Source organism: Peromyscus californicus, unplaced genomic scaffold, assembly GCF_007827085.1.
Source record: "Peromyscus californicus insignis strain IS unplaced genomic scaffold, ASM782708v3 Scaffold_10__1_contigs__length_136768540, whole genome shotgun sequence".
Classification (NCBI taxonomy): domain Eukaryota; kingdom Metazoa; phylum Chordata; class Mammalia; order Rodentia; family Cricetidae; genus Peromyscus; species Peromyscus californicus.
The window spans coordinates 116425925-116449346 of NW_026294391.1; the positions used below are offsets into that span (position 1 = coordinate 116425925).

The window sequence follows — 23422 nt, forward strand, 5'->3', positions numbered from 1 at the left end:
CAGTAAAATTTGCAATTATAAAGTACAGGTTTCTGTAGACAAGGAATGGGAAAAAATCACCCAAACTGTTTCTTAGTTAAGACCCACCTGAACTGACATGAAATCTGACCTTTTGTGCAGGTTGGAAGTACACATTTAGTGAACTGCCCTTTTTTGTATTCTTAGGAAGGAAGGGGCAGTATAGCCAGCTTGACTTTTCTTCTTCTCAACACTGCAATGGAAATGAATGTGTTTGTGATGTTAATAATAATAAAGAAGGTCCTCTCTTAGACATCTTTTTCTTCACTTAATGAATTTCCTACATGCCAGACATTCACTATCAAGTCTGTTAACTACTAGCCACATGTGATTATTTCAATTTAAGATTTATTTATTTATTTTATGTATGAGTGCTCTATCTGCATGTACAACTTTATGCCAGAAGAGGGCATCAGATCCCACTATAGATGGTTGTGAGCTACCATGTGGTTTCTGGGAATTGAACTCAGGACCTCTGGAAGAGCAGCTAGTGCTCTTAACCACTGAGCCATCTCTGCAGCCCTGATTATTTCAATTTAAATTCATTTGAATGGAATAAAACAAAGTGGCAGTTCCCCAGTAATCCTGACTGTATTCCAGTTGCTCTGTAGATATAGATAGACTGTTCTAGCAGACGACACTTTGTTACAGTGTTGTCAATAGACAGGGTACTTACTCCCCACCTTGAATGTATAGCTTAACTTACCAGTAGTAAAACAAATGATCCTTAACCTCTTAATGATTTTAGATTGCTATTTTCTTGGGAAGAGCTGCCAATATTTACCCCTTGTCTCTCTTACTTAATTTGGGTAGAAGAAGTAAGATTGGATCAAATTTTCAACACATGATGATGTTTGCTGGTAAGTTTCAATTTCTTCTCTGGTCTACCCCTAAGCTCCCATTTGCACCACATATGCTAACTTCTATAGTCTGAGACTGAGGTCCTATGTCAGCAACATTGAAACTGAATCCTCAAATAGAAAACTCCTTATCAGTTCCCATTCTCTTCTGTGGGAACTTTTCATGCTTCCAAATCTTTGATTTCAAAATATGTCACACAAAGTAAAGAAGTTAAAGATGACGAATACATTTTTACAGAAAAACCTGCAAGTGGATGTTTATAGCAGTTCTATCCATAACTGCCCAACCCTGCAAATAACTTGCTTGTTTTCCCTTTTTTCAATTCTGGAGATTGCGCCTAGTGTCTCAGGCATGCCAAGCAAACACTCTACCGTTAAGATATCTATATCATCTATATCTATATCTCCCCACCCTCTCCCCCTAAGAAAACTTTTTGCATTTTAAGATGGGGTCTAAGTTGTTCAGACTGACTTTGAAGTTACTATATAGTTCAAGCAAGCCTTGAATTTATTTCTGACATGACTGCTTCAGCCTCCTGTGTATCTGGGATTACTGACCTTTACCACCAGACCTGGCATGTATCTGTCTTTCGATGGACAAATGGGCCAGAGAAGGACCTGATGAAGTTCTGCTGTGGAAAATTACTGAGTGATAAAAAGAACAAACTTTTATTCACATAGTGGCATGGATGAGTCTCCAAAATGTTATGTTGAATGAAAGAAGCCAGTCTCAAAATTTACATGCATGATTCCATTGATATGATACTTTTTTTTTTTTTTTTTTGATTTCGAGACAGGGTTTCTCTGTGTAGCTTTGCGCCTTTCCTGGGACTCACTTGGTAGCCCAGGCTGGCCTCAAACTCACAGAGATCCGCCTGGCTCTGCCTCCCGAGTGCTGGGATTAAAGGCGTGCGCCACCGCCGCCCGGCGATATGATACTTTTAAAAGACACAATAATAGTGATGCAGAGCAGGCCAGGATGATGAGGAGGTTGAGCTAACGGGTGGCACAAAATAATTTAGACAGGAAGAGTAAAATTTTAGCTCTGCTTTTGTAGCAGTGGTCACACCCTTCTATGCATTGTCAAAACATAAATTGAATTCACTGTACATAAATTACTAAGTTTTAAAGAATTGTTAAGAGATCATGCTGGATGTGGTAGCAGATACATGTAATCCCAGCACTTGGGTGACTGATGCAGGACGATTGTGAATTTGAGTAGCAAAACCCTGTCTGAAAAATCAGACAATCAATGAAAGTCGGTATTATATATTAACTCTATCAGTCATTCTTTATGTATGCTAAATATTTATTTCATATTTGTCTATATGCTCTCAAGTTTTGGGGTTATGGGTTTTTTGTTTGTTTGTAGTTTTTTTTTGTTTTTTTTGGTTTTTTTTTTTGAGACAGGATTTCTCTGTGTAGTTTTGGTGACTGTCCTGGATCTCGCTCTGTAGACCAGGCTGGTCTTGAACTCACAGAGATCCGCCTGGCTCTGCCTCTCGAGTGCTGGGATTAAAGGAGTGCGCTACCGCCGCCCAAGGAGGTTATGTTTTATATCTCTGAGTTTATTTCTATAGTCTACATTGGCGATGAGCTATTGAAGAAATCTCTCTTCTATTCCCTGTAGGCCTTCGTGGTGCAATGGCATTTGCCTTGGCCATTCGTGACACTGCCACTTACGCACGACAAATGATGTTCAGCACCACACTTCTGATTGTATTTTTTACTGTGTGGGTATTTGGTGGTGGCACTACTGCCATGTTGTCATGCTTGCATATAAGGTAAGTAGGAACTGAGGACCTCATTTTCATATTCCATTTTAAGTCAATTTACTTTTATTTTTAGTCATGAGACGATTTTAAGCTTTGTCAAATCTATTTTCATTTTTCCTTCTTAAAAAGTACATAGCATAATATAGAAAAAAGAAACTGTAAGAAAAAGAACTGAAAAGCATTATTACCACTCTGAAGGTTAGCATCCCAGACCTTTGCTATGCATTTTAGCAAGAGGGCAATGCTAAAGTGCTCTTCTAAACTGGTTTTAAAATGTGATAATAGAAGAAAATGTATCACAGCATGGGCATTTGCCCTGGTAAATATCTTCATATTATTTGAATAGCTGTATGGATCCTGGCTGATTTAACCAAATCCCTATTGTTGTAGTTTTATATTGTTTTTAGGCTGTAGCTATTTCCATCTGAGGGTTTTGCTGTTACTATTAACAAATGAATGCTCTGAAGCCAATGTGCCACCCTGCTCTTGTTTAATTATTTCTCTAGGATGTATTTCCAGAAGTGGAATTGATTAATCCATAAGATATGCATGTGTTTAGGGCTTTTGATAAGATTACCAAATTCAATCCATCGGCAGTGTGTGAGAGTCCATTTTACCCCAATTCTAATCAATTCTAGACATTATCATTCTTTTTCATCTTTCTGATCAGCACCATTTTTAACCTAACAAACCTACCAAGGCCAAAGTGATGTAATCATAGTCTTCAGTGTGTACTGCTTAATGTATTCAGTTTGAACGCTCTCTTGTACCTCGAGTTTCTGCATTTGTTTCCATGGATACAGCAGCTTGTGTCTGAAGCCTTTGTAGATTGTAGTTCTGTGTTTGACTGAAACGTCATAGATGTTAAAAGCTACCAAGCTTCCAGGCTATATGGGCCTCATTCGGAAAATCAGTGTTTCACCTAATAGAGAATCTGTCATCTGTTTCTTTTACTTTCTATTATGCCTTTTAACATTGTAAAGACAAGCTAGCCCTTAATTACACAGTGAATGTTATTAATGCCTTAATCTCTCTTTACTATTCAAATCCCTTTCTTCTAATTTTTGTGCTATTTCTGTGTATAGTAGATAATATAGTGCAGCATATGCTTTTATACATCCAATAATGTTCTCATAATTCTACATACTACTTGTAAGAGGACTTAACATTTATTAAGCACCTACTATGTGCCAGGCATTTTGTTAAGTGTGTTTAACATGTTTATCTAATCATAATATCTGTTTTATAAAAAATATAGGCTTTAAAAGGTTGTTAATTGTTCAATATCATACAGATAATTAAATGGTAGACAGAGAGCCTCTGTTCTTAGTTCCTTCAGACAAGGTGCATCAAGAAATAACTGTGGTAAATTTTGAAAGAAGTAAACTCCTTTCTTTTCTCAAAAGCTTGTAACTGGGAGAGTAAAACAAAATGTGAGCTAGCTTAGAAGAACTAATACTCATCAACGGAGAATCAATTTTGTTCCCCTTACTGCCCTCTACACAGAGCAAACAAAATTCCCATGCTTTATCAGCTTCCTCAAAAAAGAAAAGAAAATCCCACCTACTCATACTGAGTTTTCTTTACATCACTGGATTTGAAAGCTCCCTGGCTGGCCCCATCTTGCCTACCTTGCAGCACAATTAGAAGCTTAATTATATCCACTGCCTTGTAGTTTTAGACTACTTCTTGGTTTCTTGTTCTATTGCAGTGTTTTGGCCTGTTTGTGAACAGAGGTTTATGTTAATTTTTAAATATGTTTTTAATTGAAATAGAAGTATATCACTTTCATCCCTCCAGTCCCTCCCAGGTACCCTCCAACCCCTCCCATATCCTTCCACTCTCAAATGAGGCTATAGATTTTTATAGTCCTTACTGGATAGTTTATTGAATGTGGTGAAGACTAGCCTATCAAATAGTTGTGAAACATATTCTTAATTTTTATATTTTAACTCACATTGTTGCTTTAATTTTTCTAAACATGTATTGGCTTAAAATGTTATTTATCACATTTACTTAATAGTTATATCACAAATTTTCCATTTTCTCTATTTTAACTATTAGTAAATTCTTAATAATTAACATAAATAGAAAATGTCATTATTTTCATGGCATTTACTATTACTGTAATTATTATTAGTTTATTTTTCTATTGGCATTTAAAGCCTAAAAACTTATTTTTTCTTTCCTACCTATATTTGGGAAGAAAGGCAAAGGCTATATATTAAGCATCTCTTCTCTTCCTCCAGCTTTTTAGTGGTGTAATTTTGAAATTGCTGATGAGTTGGGATTGTTGAATATTTGTGTACACACCAACTTAACCTTTACATTCTTGATCTTGCCTTCTTAATTTTGGGCAAGGCCTTTGACTATTCAGAGCCTCAGTTTCTACATCTGTGGCATGACACCTGTTTCCTGGAATTAATTGTGAGGATTTGGTGAGCTAGTAGTATCTGCAAAGCTCTTTGCACAACATTTCAAGTGTGCCTTTTACACAGTCACTCAGTAAATATTTACTGAGCACTAACAGTTTGGTGGACACTCCTTGTTTCAACTTCCAACTCACTGGTTCTTAGCAGATTATTTTATCTCCTCAGGGGATAATTGACAATATTTGGAGACATTTTTGACAGTCACAACTAGGAGAAGGGACTACTGTTGCTATCTAGTAGGCAGAGGCCAGCACCCTGTTTAGCATCCTACAGGGTACAGAATTGGCTACCATCTAGACCTGCAATTAAAGAATTATCTGACCCCAAATGTCAGTAGTGCTAAAATGAAGCAACCTTATTCAAAAGGACAGTGGCAGTAAAAAGATAGAAAAGATCTCTTCCCATTTAGTGGGAAAGTAGTTTTACAAAACCTAGTACATAAATAAATGAGCATGACAGTTTTAGATGATGCTAAATGTGATGGAAATTAAGATGCTGTGATGGCGACTGGGAATGTGGGATATATAATATGAAGAAGCCAGGGAAGGTCTCTTGGAAAGGTTATATTTGAGCTCAGTCTGAGTGGCAAGACCCTGCCAGTTCAACGCCGACCAGGAAGAGCAGTCCAGACAGAGCAATCCAGCAGCAAAGGCCCCAAGGCAGGAGCAGATGTGGCCTGTTTGACCCAGAGAAAAGCTTACATGATGAGAGTGATCAAATGGTAAGTAGAAAAAAAAGGTGGACATGACCCTAAAGGGTCAGAGTTCTGAAAACTGCCTGTGAAGGGCCGGAAGCAAAGAGTTCAGACTTCTCCAGTCATGTGATCTGTCTCAGCCACCCAGATCTGGTGTCACAAGCAGCCACAGGTGATAGGAAGTCACATAGTATGGCTGTGTTCCCTCCAGACCTTATTTACTACTGGGAGTGCATGAGCGCTGCAGTTTGTCCCTCTGTCGTAGAGTCTTGTAGTACATAGTGAAGACTGACTTTGAAAATACAGAGGAAAGCGTGAGGATAGTAAAGCAAGGAGCGACGTGATCTCATTTCCAGTGTAAGAAGATCATGTCCTCTGTCTTGGGAGCAGTGGATCCCCAGTGAATTGATCTGCTCGCATCCTTTCACATAATTTGTGACAGTCACATTTGGCACCCTAGGGTTTAGCCAGCACACACGCTTTGCATTTCTTTGACTCCAAGCCTTTGCTTGGCCTGGGATTCTCTTTCATTCTTAGGAATTGACAAAACCACCCTTCCTCCTCCCCCTCCCTCATTCCTTTTCCTTGGAGTTGCTGTGCTGCTTTGGGTCTGTCTATCACAGCCATTATCCCATTCATCCTTGTAATGCTGTATTGCTAGAAGAGCTACCTACCACTTAGCGCTAGTGATGCATCAAGCACTTTAGAAGTGTCTCAATACATTCTCCCATTTAATCCTTGCAGCAACACTTTGTGGTTATACTAACCCAATTTTCGGGGTGACAGAATTACAGTCCTTAGGGCCACAAAGCCTGATTGAGCTCACATAGCTAGAAATTATCCTGGGGTAGTCCTGAACCCATCCTGCCTCAACAGCAAACTCTGCGAGTCTGCTGTAGTTGGGTCTGTTTCCCCACTAGTCTGTGAGCTCCTTGAGGACAGGGACCGTGTTTAATTCATGTCTATGCCCTGTGCCTAGCGCAGTGCCTGGCAAATAATAAGTGCTCTGTAAATGTTTATTACATTGGTTCTGGATAATGTGCCATTTGAATGTTTAAATGTTCTATCATCTAGACCACTAGATGTCACTTGAGATGCATAAATGTGGTGAGAGTCCACTGTGACTGGGAAGCTAGTAAACAGTGTCTGACCATTTTTAACAAAGTGAAAATGAACCTTTGTTTGAGTTTGGAATCTGGCCATTGCCACCTGTTTTCAAATACTTGGACCATAACTCCCTTGCCTTCCGGATAGAGTTTTGTATCACTTTCCTCCTTTGAGTGTTGTCTTTGCAGATGTTGCTAACAGCTTCTTGTACTGCTGTGTTGTCTGTGCTGTCTGTGGTTGGTAACCGAATCAATAAACATTTGAGCACCTATTGTATGTCAGGTACTATGCTAGACTCTGGGGATACAGAGATGAATTGAGACATGGCCTTTACCCTCAAGGAGCTCACAGTCTTTTTGGGGAGACGGACAGGTAAATAACTATACTGTACTGTGATGTGTGTTTCTAATAAAGAACTCAGTGCTACAGAAGCACAAAGGGGAGGTGATTCTGTGTGAACGTCTCATAGAGCAGCTTCTTTGGCACTTGACAAATGAGTAGAACACTGAGGGGACGCAAGATGCAACCCGAGGGAGCGGGAGCGAGTAGCATGAGTAAAAAGAATGCATTGACTCTTGGAGCTGTCAGGGGTCTGGGGAGAGGAATGGTTAGGGTATTACGGGGCACATGGACGAAAATGACCGGCAGTGATGGAGGCAGGGTAGGTTGGAGTAAAGGGTGGCCACTAGTGTGTAGAGAGATTTGAATGTCCTGCAAAGGACTTTAGACATGACCCTCAGGGTTGTGTGCAGTTCTCAGAAGCTTCTGTGAAAGCAGTGACCTAGAGAGTTCCTTGCTATCCAGAGTTAACTCTGGGGGAGAGCCTGGCAGCTGGAAAGGCTTACTCGACAGAACCCATGAGTCAGAATGAGGGCTGGAACAGCAGGGATGGCAAGGAGAGGAAACCTGACAGGCAGGGCAGGAGAAAGAGCAGAGTTGGCAAGTTCCGAGACTAGAGAGGAGACCCAGAACTGGTTAATGAAGTGGTTCCCTGGGATGCCCGAAGAAGGAATTTGATGTAGGTACACAAGACTTACCAAGAACCAAGGCTGATGTCCACCCGTTACCCTGCAGTCCCCTGCAACTGCACGCCCTTCTGTCATCTTCACAATGCTTCCATGAGAGCAGTGGTCCAGCTTTGCTTTTGAAACGTTCTAATCATTCTCACTGGGCACTTTCTCTCCCTCACCGCTTAGCGTGGACTAACATTCAGAGAAGAAATGCTATTTTACTGAAACTGGTAAGTGGGGTTTTAGGAATAGAACATGTGCCCTGCTTGCCTTAGACCCAAGACTGTTGCTAAAGAAAGGGACAGGTGCCAGAAATGTCCACCCCAGCCTGTAGAGAAGAGGGACCATGAACCATTCTGGAGCTTCTGTGTTGAGAAAAATAGTTGACAATATGAGTAGACCTTCTATTGGCTTCCAAAACCTCATTTGCTCTTTGTGTTTTTCCTTTAGGGTTGGTGTTGATTCAGACCAAGACCATTTGGTAAATATGTGCTTGTGTTGTCCTGGCATTTCTGTCCAGTGTTCAGTCTCTCTCAGATTTCATGCCACTTTGTAGATACTGTTTTGTTTGCCTCTGCTTTTAACTGACATTTCTGGCTTTTCTCCCTGCTCCATGAAACAGAACCATAGTTTAGGCAGCAAGTGGCTATCAAGGGTGACAGCTTTCCTATCTGTGGCTGTCCTGGGGTTTTCCCACGAGGAGAATAGGCTCTTAAGTGCTCCTGGGTGTTCAAGCGAGTGCTCTGGCGCGGGCAGCCTTTTTCCACTCGGGTTGCGCATGAAGGCTTGTCTCTGATGTCAGCCCCACTCCAGCTGCTCTTCCTGTGCAACTTTCCAATTGGATGAGCAGCAGCTGCCCTTGAGAACTGCCTAGAATCTTCTGAGTGTCCAGCTGGTCCCCCTGCATATTTGGGGGGTTACACTCTCTTAACCTAAGCCCCAGCCTTTCCAACACAGCTCCTCACTTCCTTCCTTCCGTGTGTCAGTTTCTCAGCTGCTCCTATGATCTCCAGACTTGTGGACTGAGCACAGCAGAACTGTCTGCCCTTGTGAGACTGACCACCCTTTTCTGGTATTTGCCACCCTCTTTTTAATGGTTTCTGAGCAACACTGAATAAGTGATTCTCTATTATATATTACCCTTTAGATGAGAAATCACAAGTGAGGTTTTTGAAGATAGAAAGTATCTTTTGAAACATAATTCCTATTGTTTTCTGAAACAAGCCATGGTGTATTTTTCTGCAGGGTGTGCTTTAAAAGAAAGCATTTACTCAATTCATTTCCCAAGTGCTAATTTTGAGCGATGACTGTGTGTGTGTATGCATGTGATATAGTAAGTACTTGCCCATTTTGTGGTCAGAATCTTAAAGTAGAATTCCTCGGACGAACCAGATTATATACTTTTTCATCCAGCCAAGCTTCTGGGATAGATCCAAGGGGTGCTTACATCTCAGTAGTGATAAAACATTACATTTACACAGCTCTTGAGGCAAGTATGTTTCCACCAGCCCCATTCCCCCTGTCCCCACAGAGGAGAAATAAGGGAAGGAGCCAGATAGGTGACTATCAGTTGTGGCAGACAGAAAGAAATACTTTTCCATTGCTTTCAGAACCCTTTGGACAGACATTAGCAAGATGGCCCAGTGGGTAAAAGTGCTTGCTGGCAAAGCCTGACGACCTGAGTCTGACCCCTGGAACCCTTGTAAAAGGATGGAATGAAAGAAGTGACTCTACAGAGTTGTTGTTGTCAAACCTACGCCTGCATCTGTGACGTGTGCACACACGCATACACACACACACACACACACACACACACACACACACACACACACACACACTGATGAAAATCAATACAATTAAGAAATTAAAAACTCCATGGACATCTCAGTTGCATTGTTTACTCAGTCCATTATGAGGCTCAAGGAACATTCAAGTCAGTACGGAGTTTAGGGGTGTGCAGTAGTTATATGGTAAGGTCTGTAGGTGATGTTTTACAAGAAGTGAAGGCAGGGCCAACGAGATGGCTCAGTGAGTAAAAGTGCATGCTGAGCAAGTCTGATGTCCTGAGTTCAATCCCTGGAACCCATGCTGGAAGACAATAACTTCTAACACACCCAATAAATGATAATAGTAGTAATAATAATAATAATGATAATACAATACGAAAAGTAGTAGTAGTAATAACAATGAAATTTAAAAAGTGAAGGCAAAAATTTAAAAATAAGGCAGTTCCATGGGCTAGCAGTATAGCTCACTGGTAGACTATGTAATTAGTTTGCACGAGGTCCTGGCCATCCCCAGCACCAAAAATTAAACAAGAAAATAAGAAGTGAAGGCATGAGAAACTTAATGATGTAAAAGCAAGTTCAGAAGTTCTTTTGTGCTTGTGAGCACATGCAGTGTTCTCAGATATTTTTATAGTTTTTTGTGTATGTGTTGATTCATGTTGAGGGGCAAAGTAAGCTATTTCGAGATTGAGAGGGCAGGAAAGAGACAAAACCCAAACTCTAAACTCTGTGTCTTTAGAAAATCACAGAACCATGGAACATTAGTTCTGGAAAGGGCCTTGGGGAATCTGTATTGCTTGCATGTTATATTGTGAAGAAATTCAGGTTCAGAGAAGGAAGGAGGTTTGCCCCAACTAGTTAATGTCAGTGAGCCAGGACTAGAGCTAGCTAGCCTAATTGTCTAATTACTGGCCATACCATATTACAAATAAGGACATGTCATACTTTTGTAAGCTATTTCAGAAGCTGCCTGCTTGCTGTGTTAGTCTCCCTCCGGCCAGTGAGTTCTACCATAGCATTTCCTTGTTTTCATTTTGCCACCGTGTTCTGAACATAGTAGCAACTTTGAAAATACCAGTTATTTTTGAAGTCTATGACACAGCTCTCCAAATATAGGGTGAGATGTTTTCTTCTGTAAGTGCCACTGCATCAACAGTGCAAATCTTTTAGATTGAGGAGGTGAATTAGCCTCTACTGGCTTTTCTTTAATCTGTGTGTATGTGTTCATGTGTGTGCGTGTGCGTGTGCGTGTGCGTGTGTGTGTGTGTGTGCGCGTGCGCGCGTGTGCGAGTCTGCACGTGCCACAGTACACGTGGTGGTCAGAGTGCAGCCTTGGGTATAGTAGAACAGGATCTCTTTGATGTTGACTGCTGTGCACACCAGGCTAGCTGGTCTATGAGCTTCCAGAGATTCTCCTGTCTTCACTTCCTATCTCACTCTATTAGCATTGGAGTTACAGAGAAATGTTGCTATGCCTGGCTTCATGTGGGTTCTGAGGATTTGAACTCAGGTCTTCATGCTTGCATGGCAAGTACTTTTCTCACAGAGACATCTCCATAGGCCCCACATTGATTTTTTATAATATTTTTGAAATTATAATATAATTCTCTATTATTTCCCTACTTCATTTTCCTCCCTTCAACTTCTCCCGTATACCCCCTCCTTGTTCTCCCTCTCAAATTCATGGCCTTCTTTTCTTTAATTGACCCCACATTGACTTTTAAGTGGTAATAGAATCATAAATTAGTAAGCTGCCTGAGTCATAGAGATGCTTAGAAAAGCCTTTCAGTTTCCTGTACCAAAGCGGCAGTATACAAGCCACCGAATGTCTAATGTTATCCGTGTTGGACACTATCTTTCATGAAGGCTCTGTTTCTGATCTACAAAGGAATGACTCTAAATAAACCTGTCTGCTTCTTTGATATTGATTTGATATCGTCTGTCTGCAGGGTGTTCCTGAAAATGAAAGGAGAACTACCAAAGCAGAGAGTGCCTGGCTCTTTCGGATGTGGTACAACTTTGATCATAAGTATCCTTAATGATAAAGCATCATAGTACAGTTTAATGAAACAACTTGATGTGTGAATGTGTGCACATGTGAGTGTGTCTGTGTGTTGGGGGAGTTCTGGGGATGAACCCAGTGACTTGTACATGGTAAGCATGTACTTTACTACAGCTGCAACCCCAGAACAGCTGTTTTGCCTTCCTGAAGCAGAATATAAAACCAGCCTCTCTCCATAAGTGTAGTGGAGCAGGCCATTCCCACCAATGAATTCCTTGGGAACCCAAAGAACCAGTCGGGCACTGGTTAGTTAGCCTATTAACTGGCTGGATGGAGGGAACCCAGAGCCTAAATGACATGGCTAATTGTTTAGATATGGACTTATTTATTGAGGAACCTTTAGTATTTGATGTCCTTGAGATGATTTGGAGAATTCTATGAGAGTATTCCTTGCTTGTCCGTGTGCTTGTTGGGGTGGAAGTCTTTGGGGAAGGCACGAGGTTGAAAGGAAATGCAGAGTGCTCGACACTTGGCTTCTCTAGCAGCCGCCTTCCCCTCTGGGATAAGGGGAGAGTGCATCTTTGTTTCCTCGGCCTTTCTAAAGACCAAATCCTCTCTGTGCAGAATGCTTTTGTGATTTAAAAAACAAAACAAAACTTTGTGTGTTTGGAAAAATACACCTGCCCTCATGGTTAGAAGCCACTGCTTACTATATTCTGTTTACTAGATTTTCACCTCCATTTTTTGCAAGTACTTTAAATTAAATTACCATGCACATACAAAAATTCAAGCATATCTGTGGCATTAAGGCTCCCATTAGGGAGTGAGAGCCTGGGTTTTTTAAATTGTTTAAAGATTATGTCAGTACTTTTGGCTCCATTACCAGCATCTTGGATATATTCCATTCCCATATCTCTTGAGGCTTTTTCATGCCTCCTATTTAACATTTTTTAGTTTTCTAGAATAAAATGTACATTTTCTACATTCACAAAATAATTTAAATGATTCCAATTTAGAAAAAGAGCTTAGTTTCCTATATAATTGTGTAGGAGTAAACACCAAAGACTATAAACTAGTCATTTTAATGCCCAGAGCCCTGGTAGAATTAATTATTCATCAGTCTAGATTTCAGCTCCTCTATTTAGCCAGGTTGTTACCATAGAGTTATAATTTAAATACAATGACATACAACATATGTGAATATTAAGAATACAGTTTAATGAATTTTGACCATTTATCCCTGTGTACTTACTGTCCATATAAATGTTTGTGTATTTATAGCTCAGTAGAAGGTGCCCTGTGTTTTCTTCCCTAACATGCCCCACAGAGGAGTAACTGATTCTGAGTGCCACCAGCATGAATTAGGTATACCTGATTATTATTTTCACTTCAATAGATCATATTTATTCTTTTTGTGTCTTTGCTTTTCACTGACATCTGTGTCATTTATCCAGAAGGCTATGGTAACCATATTCAGTGAGCTGGAGTTCAAATCTAGGGCATTGTGCATACTAGAGAAGCAGTCTGCCTCAGTCCTTCTTTTGGTGTTGTTGACAAAGCCTCCCTAGTTATCCCAGGCTAGCCTCAAACTTATGATCCTTCCGTGTCTGCCCCGAGTGCTGGGCATACAGGCATGTTTCCCCATGCCCAGCCTTTTCTTTATTTCTCTAATAGGCACAGAACTCTTTAGAATTTTCTTTTGGCAGATTGTTTGGTAATTGATATAACAAATCCCTATTCAGTACTACTAGACAGAGCCTTGCTCATTTTTTATATCAGCATTCTGAGAATTTATCATTTCTGTTGATAGTGGCTTTGTGTAGACAGAGTGTGTTTATAGAGAGAGCTTTAATCTTTACATAGAATTTATTAATATAGACATGTATGAATGTTGTCTTTTAAAGATTTATTTATTTGTGTGTGTGTGTGTGTGTGTGTGTGTGTGTGTGTGTGTGTGTGTGTGTGTGTGTGTGTGTGTGTTGGGAGGAATATGCTACGGAGATCAGAGGACAAACTGCAGGAGTCAGTTCTCTGCTACCGTGTGGATACTAGGGCTGGAACTCAGGTTGTCAGACTTGTTGGCAAGTGCCTTCACCCTCTGAGCCATCTTGCTAGCCTCCAAATTTTGTCTTTAAAATGGTTTTTGAGGTGAATTTGCTGTGTAGTGTGCCCTTGAATTCACACTCGTCCCACTTGAGCCTTCCAAACATTGGGATCACAGGTATGCACCACTATGTAGAGCTAATAACTCTTGTGTGTTCTGGACTGACCCCAGGGCCTTAAACATGCTAGGCAAGTGCTCCATCTCTAAGCTACATGCCCCAGGTTCTCATTTTACAATGGCATTTCCCCATTCTTTTCCTTGTCTTTTCCTCTTTTTTCTTCCAATTACCATGAATTACCAAATCTGATAAAATGAGGATCTATGATATAGGAGTTCATGAGACATAGTTTTGTTGTTGTTTTTTGGTAAGTCTTGGGATTTCATTTTTCTTTCCTCCTTCACCTCCTTTGAGCTTTGTAGGAAGTAAAGCAGCATGATACAGAAATTCAACTCAGAGCATTCAGGATCCATCAGAATCCATAATAAATGAGCAAAGCCATTTTCATTAGTGTATGTAGCATGAATCTTAAAAGTTCTTATTAATAAAGTCAAACCTGAGGCCAGTTATTGGGGTGAATGCTGGAAGGTCACAGAGATAGAACAAGCCACAGCTATCTCACCTTGCCAGTTCCTCAGCTGATCTGTTTCCTTAGACTGGAAGTCTCTGAGTCCTCATCCCAATGGCTCTCAGCTGAACTGCTGCTAGAAGCCTGAATGCTTATCCAACCAAAATGCTTAACCAGGCAAATGCTTCTAGTTTCTGGTCCTCACGCCTTATAAACCTTTCTGCTTTCTACCACCACTCCCTGGGATTAAAGGCTGCTTTCTGGGATTAAAGGCGTGAGTCACCATGCCTGGCCGTTTCCAATGCGGCCTTGAACTCACAGAGATCCAGAGGGATTTCTGCCTCTGGAATGCTAGGATTAAATGCTAACATTTTCTAGCCTAAGTATCTTGTGGCTTTTCTGTTCTCTGACCCCAGATAAGTTTATTAAGGTACACAACATTTTGGGGAACACAATACCACCACAAGTGTATGCTACTGCAATATTTCTTCTTCCCTGTGAACATCAGTCTTTACTTTCTTTTTTAGTTTCTGCAGTACCAAACTCAGGATGAGCTTGTGTTCTTTCAATCCCTAAAAGCAGAAAAGCAATGGGAAGTCATTCAACAGGCTCACGAGTAAAAGTCAGACCAGGATCAGCCAGCAGACATGTCCCCATTTCCTTAATTGTGTGACTTCAGGTGGCTCACTGACCGCTCTGTGTGTCAGTGTTCCTGTCTGTGAAATCAGGATAGAGAAAAGGTCTCCCTTTGCTGTCTCTCTGCTGTCATATGGCAGTGAGATGAGCTTGCAATGTCAAGCCCTTTGCCAGCCTCTGAAGAGGTCAGCATGCTGTGGCAGTGATCATCTTAAAGTGTATTATTTGAGGCTGAGGTGTCATTTAGGAGCAAGTAGAGCACTTGCATAGCACGTGCAAGGCCCTGGGTTTGCTCCCCAGCACCACTGTGATCACAAGTTCATTATTCTCTTAAATATGTACAGAAATGAGTACATCCCTTCCTTAACCATGCGTGCACAGCTACCTGAAGCCCCTGCTGACGCACAGTGGGCCTCCTCTTACTACCACACTCCCAGCCTGCTGTGGGCCCATCGCCAGGTGCCTCACCAGCCCTCAAGCATATGAAGTAAGTGGCATTTGTTTATTTACTTACTGCTGTTGTCTTGAGGCAGGTTCTTGCTGTATAGCCCAGGCTGGCCTCAAACTGGTATTACAGGCATGCACTACCTTCCTCCAAAGTAAGTGGATTTTATGCACTAATTGAGTTCTTTAGCAAGTTCAGTTTAGCTGTTCTATGGGTTAGACTTCGAGTATTATTTTGGTTTGAATTTCTTGGTCTTTGAGGTATACAATCTATGAGAGGGAATTTAAGCATATTTTGTTCAAGTAGAAAATATACTGAAATGTATAAATAGAGCTAACACCCTTTGGAAATAGACTAATTCCTTATCTTACAGCAGATAATTTTAGTATGTCATTCTATTTCCATGCCAGCTTTAATTTATTTGCAGTATGTGGCCTGACTTCAGCAGTGGGATGTTTCCATGTCTTCATTAGGCTCATCACAGTTCAGTTGAAAGGATTCCCAAACAGTTTTTCTTAGATTTCATGACATTTATTTCAACTAAAAAATGTGGTATTATGGAACTTTTCCTCCAACAGAAAGGAAATCAGAGTGAAATGGTATGCCATATCACACTGGGCTTTGCTGGACAGTTTTGATGTCTGTTAAATACAAAAGATGGGCTGTGATTTAACATCTATAACTTTGGGATTTTAGGGGAATGCATCCATGTCTGGTCCATATAGCTGGAGGGTATAGACACAGACAGAATCTAGATTCCGTATATTTTCCCTATCGACTATCATGGTTGATGGTTTGGGAAATATTAAACCAAGAAGAAAGTGAAAGTTGTGCTAACTCGTTTGTATTCTAAAATATAAACACTTGATGACATTGGATGTGCTTCCCTATGACAAGCCCACCAGTTTGGCTGCTTTAACGTGACATTTAGAACCCTGAGTTAGTGGCAACAGTAGTGAAGCAGTGTAGACATGGACCTTTCAGTTGGTTGTGTCCTCCTTTGTAGTTTGTTAGAGCAGAATCCACAGTGGGTCAAGGAACAGCAGGCAGTGTGAGGATGGCACCTGGGCCAGGGTAGCAGCCAGGAGCTTTGTTTTGAGTCACTGTACATTTGACAGATTGTGCTAGTAGTGTGGGGAGAATACTCCATGCTGCCTTGTCTGCCTCCCATGTAACTCAGGTTCTGCATACAATTATTGTTCTTTTCCATTGTGCCACATGACTCTACATAGTAGTCTTGTTGCTTCAGGAAGAGGCTTGGCTCTGACTCCAGAGACCCAATAATGTACATCATCCACAGCCAAAAGGTCCACAACTCTGTGTGTGTGTGGGGGGGGGGGTCCGGGGTATGATGGCACATATCCATGATCCCATCACTTGGGAGGTAGAGGCAGTAGGACCAGGAGTCCAAGCTCATCCTCAGACACATAGCAAATTAGCAGTTAGCCTGGGCTAAACTGAGACTCCGTCTCAAACAACAATAACAACAAACAAAAACCTGCCACCAACAACCATTAAAACCCCACAAACAAAAATGCAACAACTATGTATCCTGTGGTAGGTACAGATACCACTACAACACATCACTATATGAGTGTCCTGGGGCTGCTGTGACAGACTAAGTGGCTTAGGAACAGAAAAGTGTTTACAGTTGAGGCTAGAAGTCTGAGGTTAAGACAGAGACAATATTGCTTCCCTCCAGGCCTCTCTCTCTCGGTTTCTGATTCTTTGCTGTCAATCTTTGGCATTCCTTGATGTTTAGATGCTTACCCCTAGTCTCTGCCATCCTCAGCACTTGGTGTCATTTCTCTGTGTGTCCCTGTGCTGTTTAGGCTATTGCAAACAGCATTTATGGTGACTGTCTGTATTTAAAATACTTTTACATTTAAATTTGTTCAAGGATATAAATTAAAAGTATGTAGAATTGATTTTAAAGGGCTGTTACTAGATCAAAAGGAATATGCCTTTTACATTTTACATTACATTCCAGACCTCAAACTTAAAGAAAACATTAATCAGGAAGTGCTAAAGAGCCCCCACTGATGTGCAAAGGAGCTACAAAACTTTGTTTTAACCAAATGGCAGACACTGGCTAGATTTGTTGTTACTAGTTAAATATTAGACAGGAAGTGATTTCGGCTGATTGGTGGCTATGGACTTGTTTTTTTCAATTGGCCTTTTGTATTTTAATCTTTGAGCATTTGAGGAACTTTCTAGTAATAGTTAATTTTTGATACCAGAAACACAAACAAAATTCACCAGCAACCCCATCATGGAACAATGATGTTGAATGACATTTCTCTACCCACATACATGTTTTTTTTTCTTTGCCAAATGGGACTATACATTGTTGACTTTCACCCATGTTACAGAACTGTATGAGGTATAGTGTTTTGGAAACTTTTTCCCATTAGAACAAAAGCGTGTGAACCTGGGAAACAACCATGTGTCTCCACATGCCATAATGTGTTGTGTGATTGCACTAAGAAGCACTTAATGTTGTATCGTAACCCCGGCCCCAGACTCTAAGACCCATGAGGGCAAACTGATAATGTGCAAGAGCGAGTGCTACTTGCAAACAGAGGGCCAAGGACCAGATGCTGTGGGAGCACACAGGATGGACACCTAATGTAGAGCGGAAAAATGCAAGAAGACTGTCAAGAGAAAGCCATGAGCAGGGACCAGTGACTTGCAAGGGATAGCGGGGGCAGCATGCCTGACCAGTGAGAGGTGAGAGACGGACTGGAGAGTGGGATAGCCGGTACTGCTGCAGTCAGTCCTGCACAGCAAGGGGCTGCTGGAGTGGGCGAGGCAGCTGGTTAGGGGAGACGAAGCTGAGAGGAACAAGTCACGTTGTCTTTTAAGGCGAGGTTAGGGCTCAAGATTTTATACCAAGTATGGTGGGCTACCACCGAGGCATTTTTAATAGGGGGTGCTCAGATTATCTCCTTCTGGAAATGATTCTCGGAAGAGCTGGGCTTACCTTACCACCTTGCCTGGCTTTGATTTTCTTGCACTGCTTAACAACTCTTAAACCTTATATTGTTTGCATTTAGAACCAGGAGCAATTGAAAGATGATGACTCTGATCTTATTCTCAATGATGGTGATATCAGTTTGACGTATGGGGATTCTACTGTGAACACTGACTCTGCAACAGCCAGTGCCCCAAGGAGATTTATGGGCAACAATTCTGAAGATGCTTTGGATCGGGAGCTTACATTTGGGGACCACGAACTAGTCATTCGTGGAACACGCCTGGTTCTTCCGATGGATGATTCTGAACCTGCGCTAAATTCATTAGATGATACAAGACACAGTCCAGCCTAAGCTTTCTAATACTCACTTAGTGGTTTGTAAACTTTGCACATGTGATTGTGAAGAAATGTGTACTACCTACAAGTCCTAGTGCATGTCTCCGAATGTGTAAGCTATATAAATGCTATTTATATGGCATAGGAAGAATATAAATACCCTGTACAAGGCAGATTGTGAACAGTCTGTCCTCTTAAGTTTTGCTGGCTGCACTACATTGGCCAGATCTGTTTTAGAAAGTTACTTTCACAGTAATGTTGTGTGTTCTGTTAGTTTAATGTTTCAGTTAAAGTATAAAAGTGACAGATTGACCCTCTCTTATATTTATCTGACACTTAACCAGAGTACTAAGTTCTTGTGATGTGAATTAATTTGTGTGTGGCAGGGGGAGGGGAGGGAAGGGAGAGAGAAGGGGGAGCTGTTATTCCCTGGGGAACCTAAGGAGGAGAGGTTCCTTTGTTGGAAAACTTTTGTTGATTGCTGCTGCCTTTGTCATGACTTTTTTCTTTCCCTTTTCTCTGGTGGCCCTTTGTGGTGCAAGGAGCTGATGGCATTTTGATCTCACCCCATTCAGGTTGGGGATTGAAGTGTGGGGGATGTTTTCCCCCATTGATGTTAAAGAACAGATTTCCTGACTACAGTACATTGATGCTCTGAGAAAGAAGGCTACAAATGACCTCCAAGACCTTATTTCTTTGCTTTCACACCAAGACCATAGGAATCGCATCCAGCTGGCTTAGCCAAAGTATAGGTGTATAGAGTTCTGGGCACTTGTTACAGCTTTGGGGCACTGGAGCAAGTGGACATGGGGCATAGGCTGGTGGTATTGGAGGTCTCTCTTCCCAAATATGTAAATATTCTATACCAGATAAGTTGAAATAAGAAATGTAATTGCTGCTTCATTGATTATGTTCTTTGTGTGTATAGTAAGCCTTGTCATCAGAGGTTTTTATATCAATTTAAATCGCTGCTCTTTAGCAGCCAAACAGGAGCAAAATGTAAAATTTTTAAACTTACGATGTTTAGTGGTCACTTGTTAGTTGATAGTTGATGCTAAAAATTAATTTATGAACCCGTGATTGTTCTGTACTGCACCAAAGGCAGCCGTTAAGAGAAACACAGTATTCTGCTGTGTCTTTGAAAGGATTCTGCTTTGTGTAAAGTGGTGTAGTTGTCTTCATTGTCGTGTTCCTTTTTACTAGTAGACACCTAAGCTGCCATGTGGTGTTTTTTGATGGTTTTTCACTTCATACTCATCGTATGAGAGTGGTTTCTATTTTGTAGTGCTGCAAATACCTAAAGGTACATTGAACACTTGGAAGGGGATACTTTTTGATGCTGATTCTGACCTGTTTCTGATTCAGGTCCGAGGAGAATTGCCTTAAATCTAACCCAATGAGAAAATTGATTACTTATGTGATGTTCAAATTTTCCACTGAAAAATACCCTTCCAAACAAAACATGCACTTACCCTCCCAAAGGGTTCTGTGCCATTGTGAACACTCCTTGAGATGTTAAGGGAATTCTAATGTCCCCTTCGTGGCAGCCTTGACTGTCGTCGGCATGGCCATTTGTTAGGTAGTGGTAGTGACTTTTCCTGCTATGCAGGAACTCCTCCTGTGAAGTGTACATTTTATATGATGTGTGGCTCTTCATGCACTAAATAATTTCTTCTTCTTAATGTATGTTTGGGGGTTTTCAATGTCAGCATCACTGACCCACACAGTTATTCAAGTTGTAAAAGGGTATATAGTAATTTAACTACTCTCTTTTTATTCCGTCAGGTTACTGGGCTCACATTATGAAAATGGCTATAAATACTTAGCATGACAAATTATGTAACCTGTCTCTTTCCGCATGCATAAGACTTCTCATTAAGGAAACTGATAATGCTTGAGTCCACTAAATCTGCCTTCAGTACTTTATCAAAGGGGAACCAAGCCTGTTGTGCTTACATCTTCATCTGGAAGATTTTTTTCCCTCTCTCGTCTGTGTACACATCCCCATGCAAAAAGAAAACCATCCCTGTTGAGACAGCTATTGGAATTAAAGACCTGAATGAACTTTGATGAAATACAGTCTGAGTTACCATCATGCATGAGTGAATTGCTCTCTTGGACCTGTTTTTCTGTTGTTTGTGGAACCTACATGTTTGATTGACTTGAACATTGCATCTTTCAGAGTTATTTTTTAAGATCTCTTGGCATTTATCCTAGTCTGTGTTTGGCAGTGTGCTGTTAAAGTACTAGACTTCTAATCTTTATGTGCTTTTTGTTTTCCCTTGGAGTACTTGGAAAGATGTAATAGTGGTTTCTTTTAGGAAAATCTGTCATTAAAAAAATTATAGCCTTGCAAATAACTACTCACTGTTATTTGAGTCACAGCTTATTCTAGAGAGACATAAAGAATGCTGACTTCATTTATTTTTCTACCTATATACATACTGGAAAAAGGGGGAGGACTGGTGTTTTAAAAAGAAACTTGACAGTACTTAACTTATGAGGTGGCAGAGTTGGGGTGCTTATGTATAAGGGTGAATGTAATTCCTTATGGTCACAGTTGGAACATTTAAGAAAAACTGGTCAAAGCCATCAAGTTCCATTACATTGATTTGTAGCCTGTTAGTGCAATAGCAGAGAATGTCATGAAAATAGTTGCATTGTACAGCAGGTGGGATAGTTGTGGATTGGGTTAGGTAGAAAGGCAGTTCTAGGATTACCTGCAGACCACAACCACATGAATAGTCCTTCACATTGAAGGTATGTCTCTCTCTGTACGTTAGATGTTTTGTGGTTTAGAGTTTGTATTAGTCAAGGTTCTCTAGAGGAACAAAACTTATAGAATTTATATGATTTAACTAAGAAAAAAAGTTCATCACAGGTGTGCCAAGCCATGTGGATTTTAGTTAATTAATTCCAGATGTAGTCAGGTTGACAACCAAGAATAGCCATCTGACCGTAACTTAAATATATATATATATATATACACACACACACATTCTAATAAATCCCATGTATATAGTAATATAGATATGAGATTTATTAGAATGGCTATATATGCATATATGTATGTTTATAGGATTTATTAGATGGCTTATAGTCCAGCTAGTCCAACAATGGCTGTCTACCAATGGAAGTCCAAGAGTCCAGTAGTTGTTTAGTCCATGAGGCCGAATGTCTCAGCTGGTCTTCAGTCTACACCGGAATCCTGAAGAAGGTGGGCTCTAATGCCAGGGAAGGAATGGACTTGCCAGCGAGAGCAAGCAGCCAAGAAGAGAGTGAGCTTCCTTCTTCCAAGTCTGTTATACTGGCTGCCAGCAGAAGGTGTGGCCCAGATTAAAGGTGGATCTTCGCATCTCAAAGATCTGAATTAGAAGTGGGTATTCTCATGTCAAATGATTTAATTAAGGAAAAAAATCCCCCACAGGTGTGCCCAGCCACCTGGGTTTTAGTTAATACCAGATAGAGTCAAGTTGTCAACCAAGAAGAGCCATCACAGAGTTTGCTAACAGCAGCTTTGTCTAGTTTTGTTAATGGGACAAATCATGCTGTCAGTTATGTTGTGTTGCTGTCTGTTCCAGCTTCCTTACTCATTGTCACTCACTAAGGGGCACAGGTGAGAGGCACCCACATTCAAGGCTCATGCCTTCAACCAATTCATTTTTCTCACCACACAAAACCCTTTATTAGATTTGAGCAAATATCTTTGTTAACCTGATTTAGTGCTAGAATATAAGGATGTGGAAGGATAGATGTTCTTGACTTAATTGGAAAATTCTCAACAAGAAGTACTTAACAAGATGGTGCAGGATGAGGCTTGTAAATAAACTAGAAATGTTACTAATAGTTGTATTTTTGAGTCCCTCTTAGGTACATGTACTGTGTGTACAAGGTATTTTTATTGCTTTAATTTTCCGACATGAGTGTCCCTTCACTTTTCAGCTGAGACAGACAGACAGAAGTGCAGAGTTTGCATGACTGGTAACCCATGGAGCTATGACTCTAATCCAGCCTCAGCCTGATTCCAAAAGTCCAGATTCTGTTGTTTTGTTTTTGAGACAGGACCTAACTGTAAGGTCAAGCTGGCTTTGAATTCAATGTGTAGCCCATTCTGGCTTTGAAACAAATGAACCTATCTCAGCCTCCTGAGAGACGTGATTACAGGTGTGTACTACCACACCTAACATCAAAAGTCCAGTTTGTTAACTACTGATTCCAGGCACAGGCTCCATACTAAACTAAGTACAACCTGAAGATGAGACATGGAGTTATAGATTTCAAGCCTTTTGTCCACATTGCCTGTTGCCTGCCTTGTATGAGTTTCTGGATGGGAATATCCTGACATCCATTGCCGAGGGTCCTTCCTATGTCTTGTCCAATCTGTTGAGTGAAGCTGGCTGATTAGCAGCTCTGCCTTAAATTCCCTTACACTGCCTCTTAGCCTTTTCACCAGGGGCTTATCTTTCATGCCAGAGTATATGGTCATGAACAATGGCTTTGTAGTCACAAGAGTTGGGCTAGTGTTTTAAAAGCCCAGGCTTTTAGGGTTATACAGATTTAGGTTCAAACTCGGGCCCTGCTGCTGAGTGTGATGTTGACCAGTTACCCAACTTAATGGAGCTTTTTCATTCTCTCTCGTTGTTCAAGGGATCTGAGCTCATACTTTGAGCCAC

General features: G+C 40.9%; 1 protein-coding gene across 2 annotated transcripts in view; it reads left to right on the top strand.

Annotated features, from left to right (window-relative positions):
• Slc9a6 (solute carrier family 9 member A6) overlaps window positions 1-21112 on the top strand; it is a 60852-nt gene extending 39740 nt beyond the window's left edge. The window contains exons 11-17 of one of the 2 annotated variants that reach the window (XM_052739755.1): window positions 767-878; window positions 2509-2662; window positions 7169-7258; window positions 8347-8377; window positions 11633-11712; window positions 15373-15478; window positions 18493-21112. In XM_052739755.1, coding sequence (XP_052595715.1) covers window positions 767-878; window positions 2509-2662; window positions 7169-7258; window positions 8347-8377; window positions 11633-11712; window positions 15373-15478; window positions 18493-18765 — 846 coding nt within the window. In that variant the 3' untranslated portion in view covers window positions 18766-21112. The remainder of the gene's footprint in view (window positions 1-766; window positions 879-2508; window positions 2663-7168; window positions 7259-8346; window positions 8378-11632; window positions 11713-15372; window positions 15479-18492) is intronic. The other variant, XM_052739749.1, reaches the window with a different exon arrangement.
• Window positions 21113-23422: the final 2310 nt, after the last annotated feature.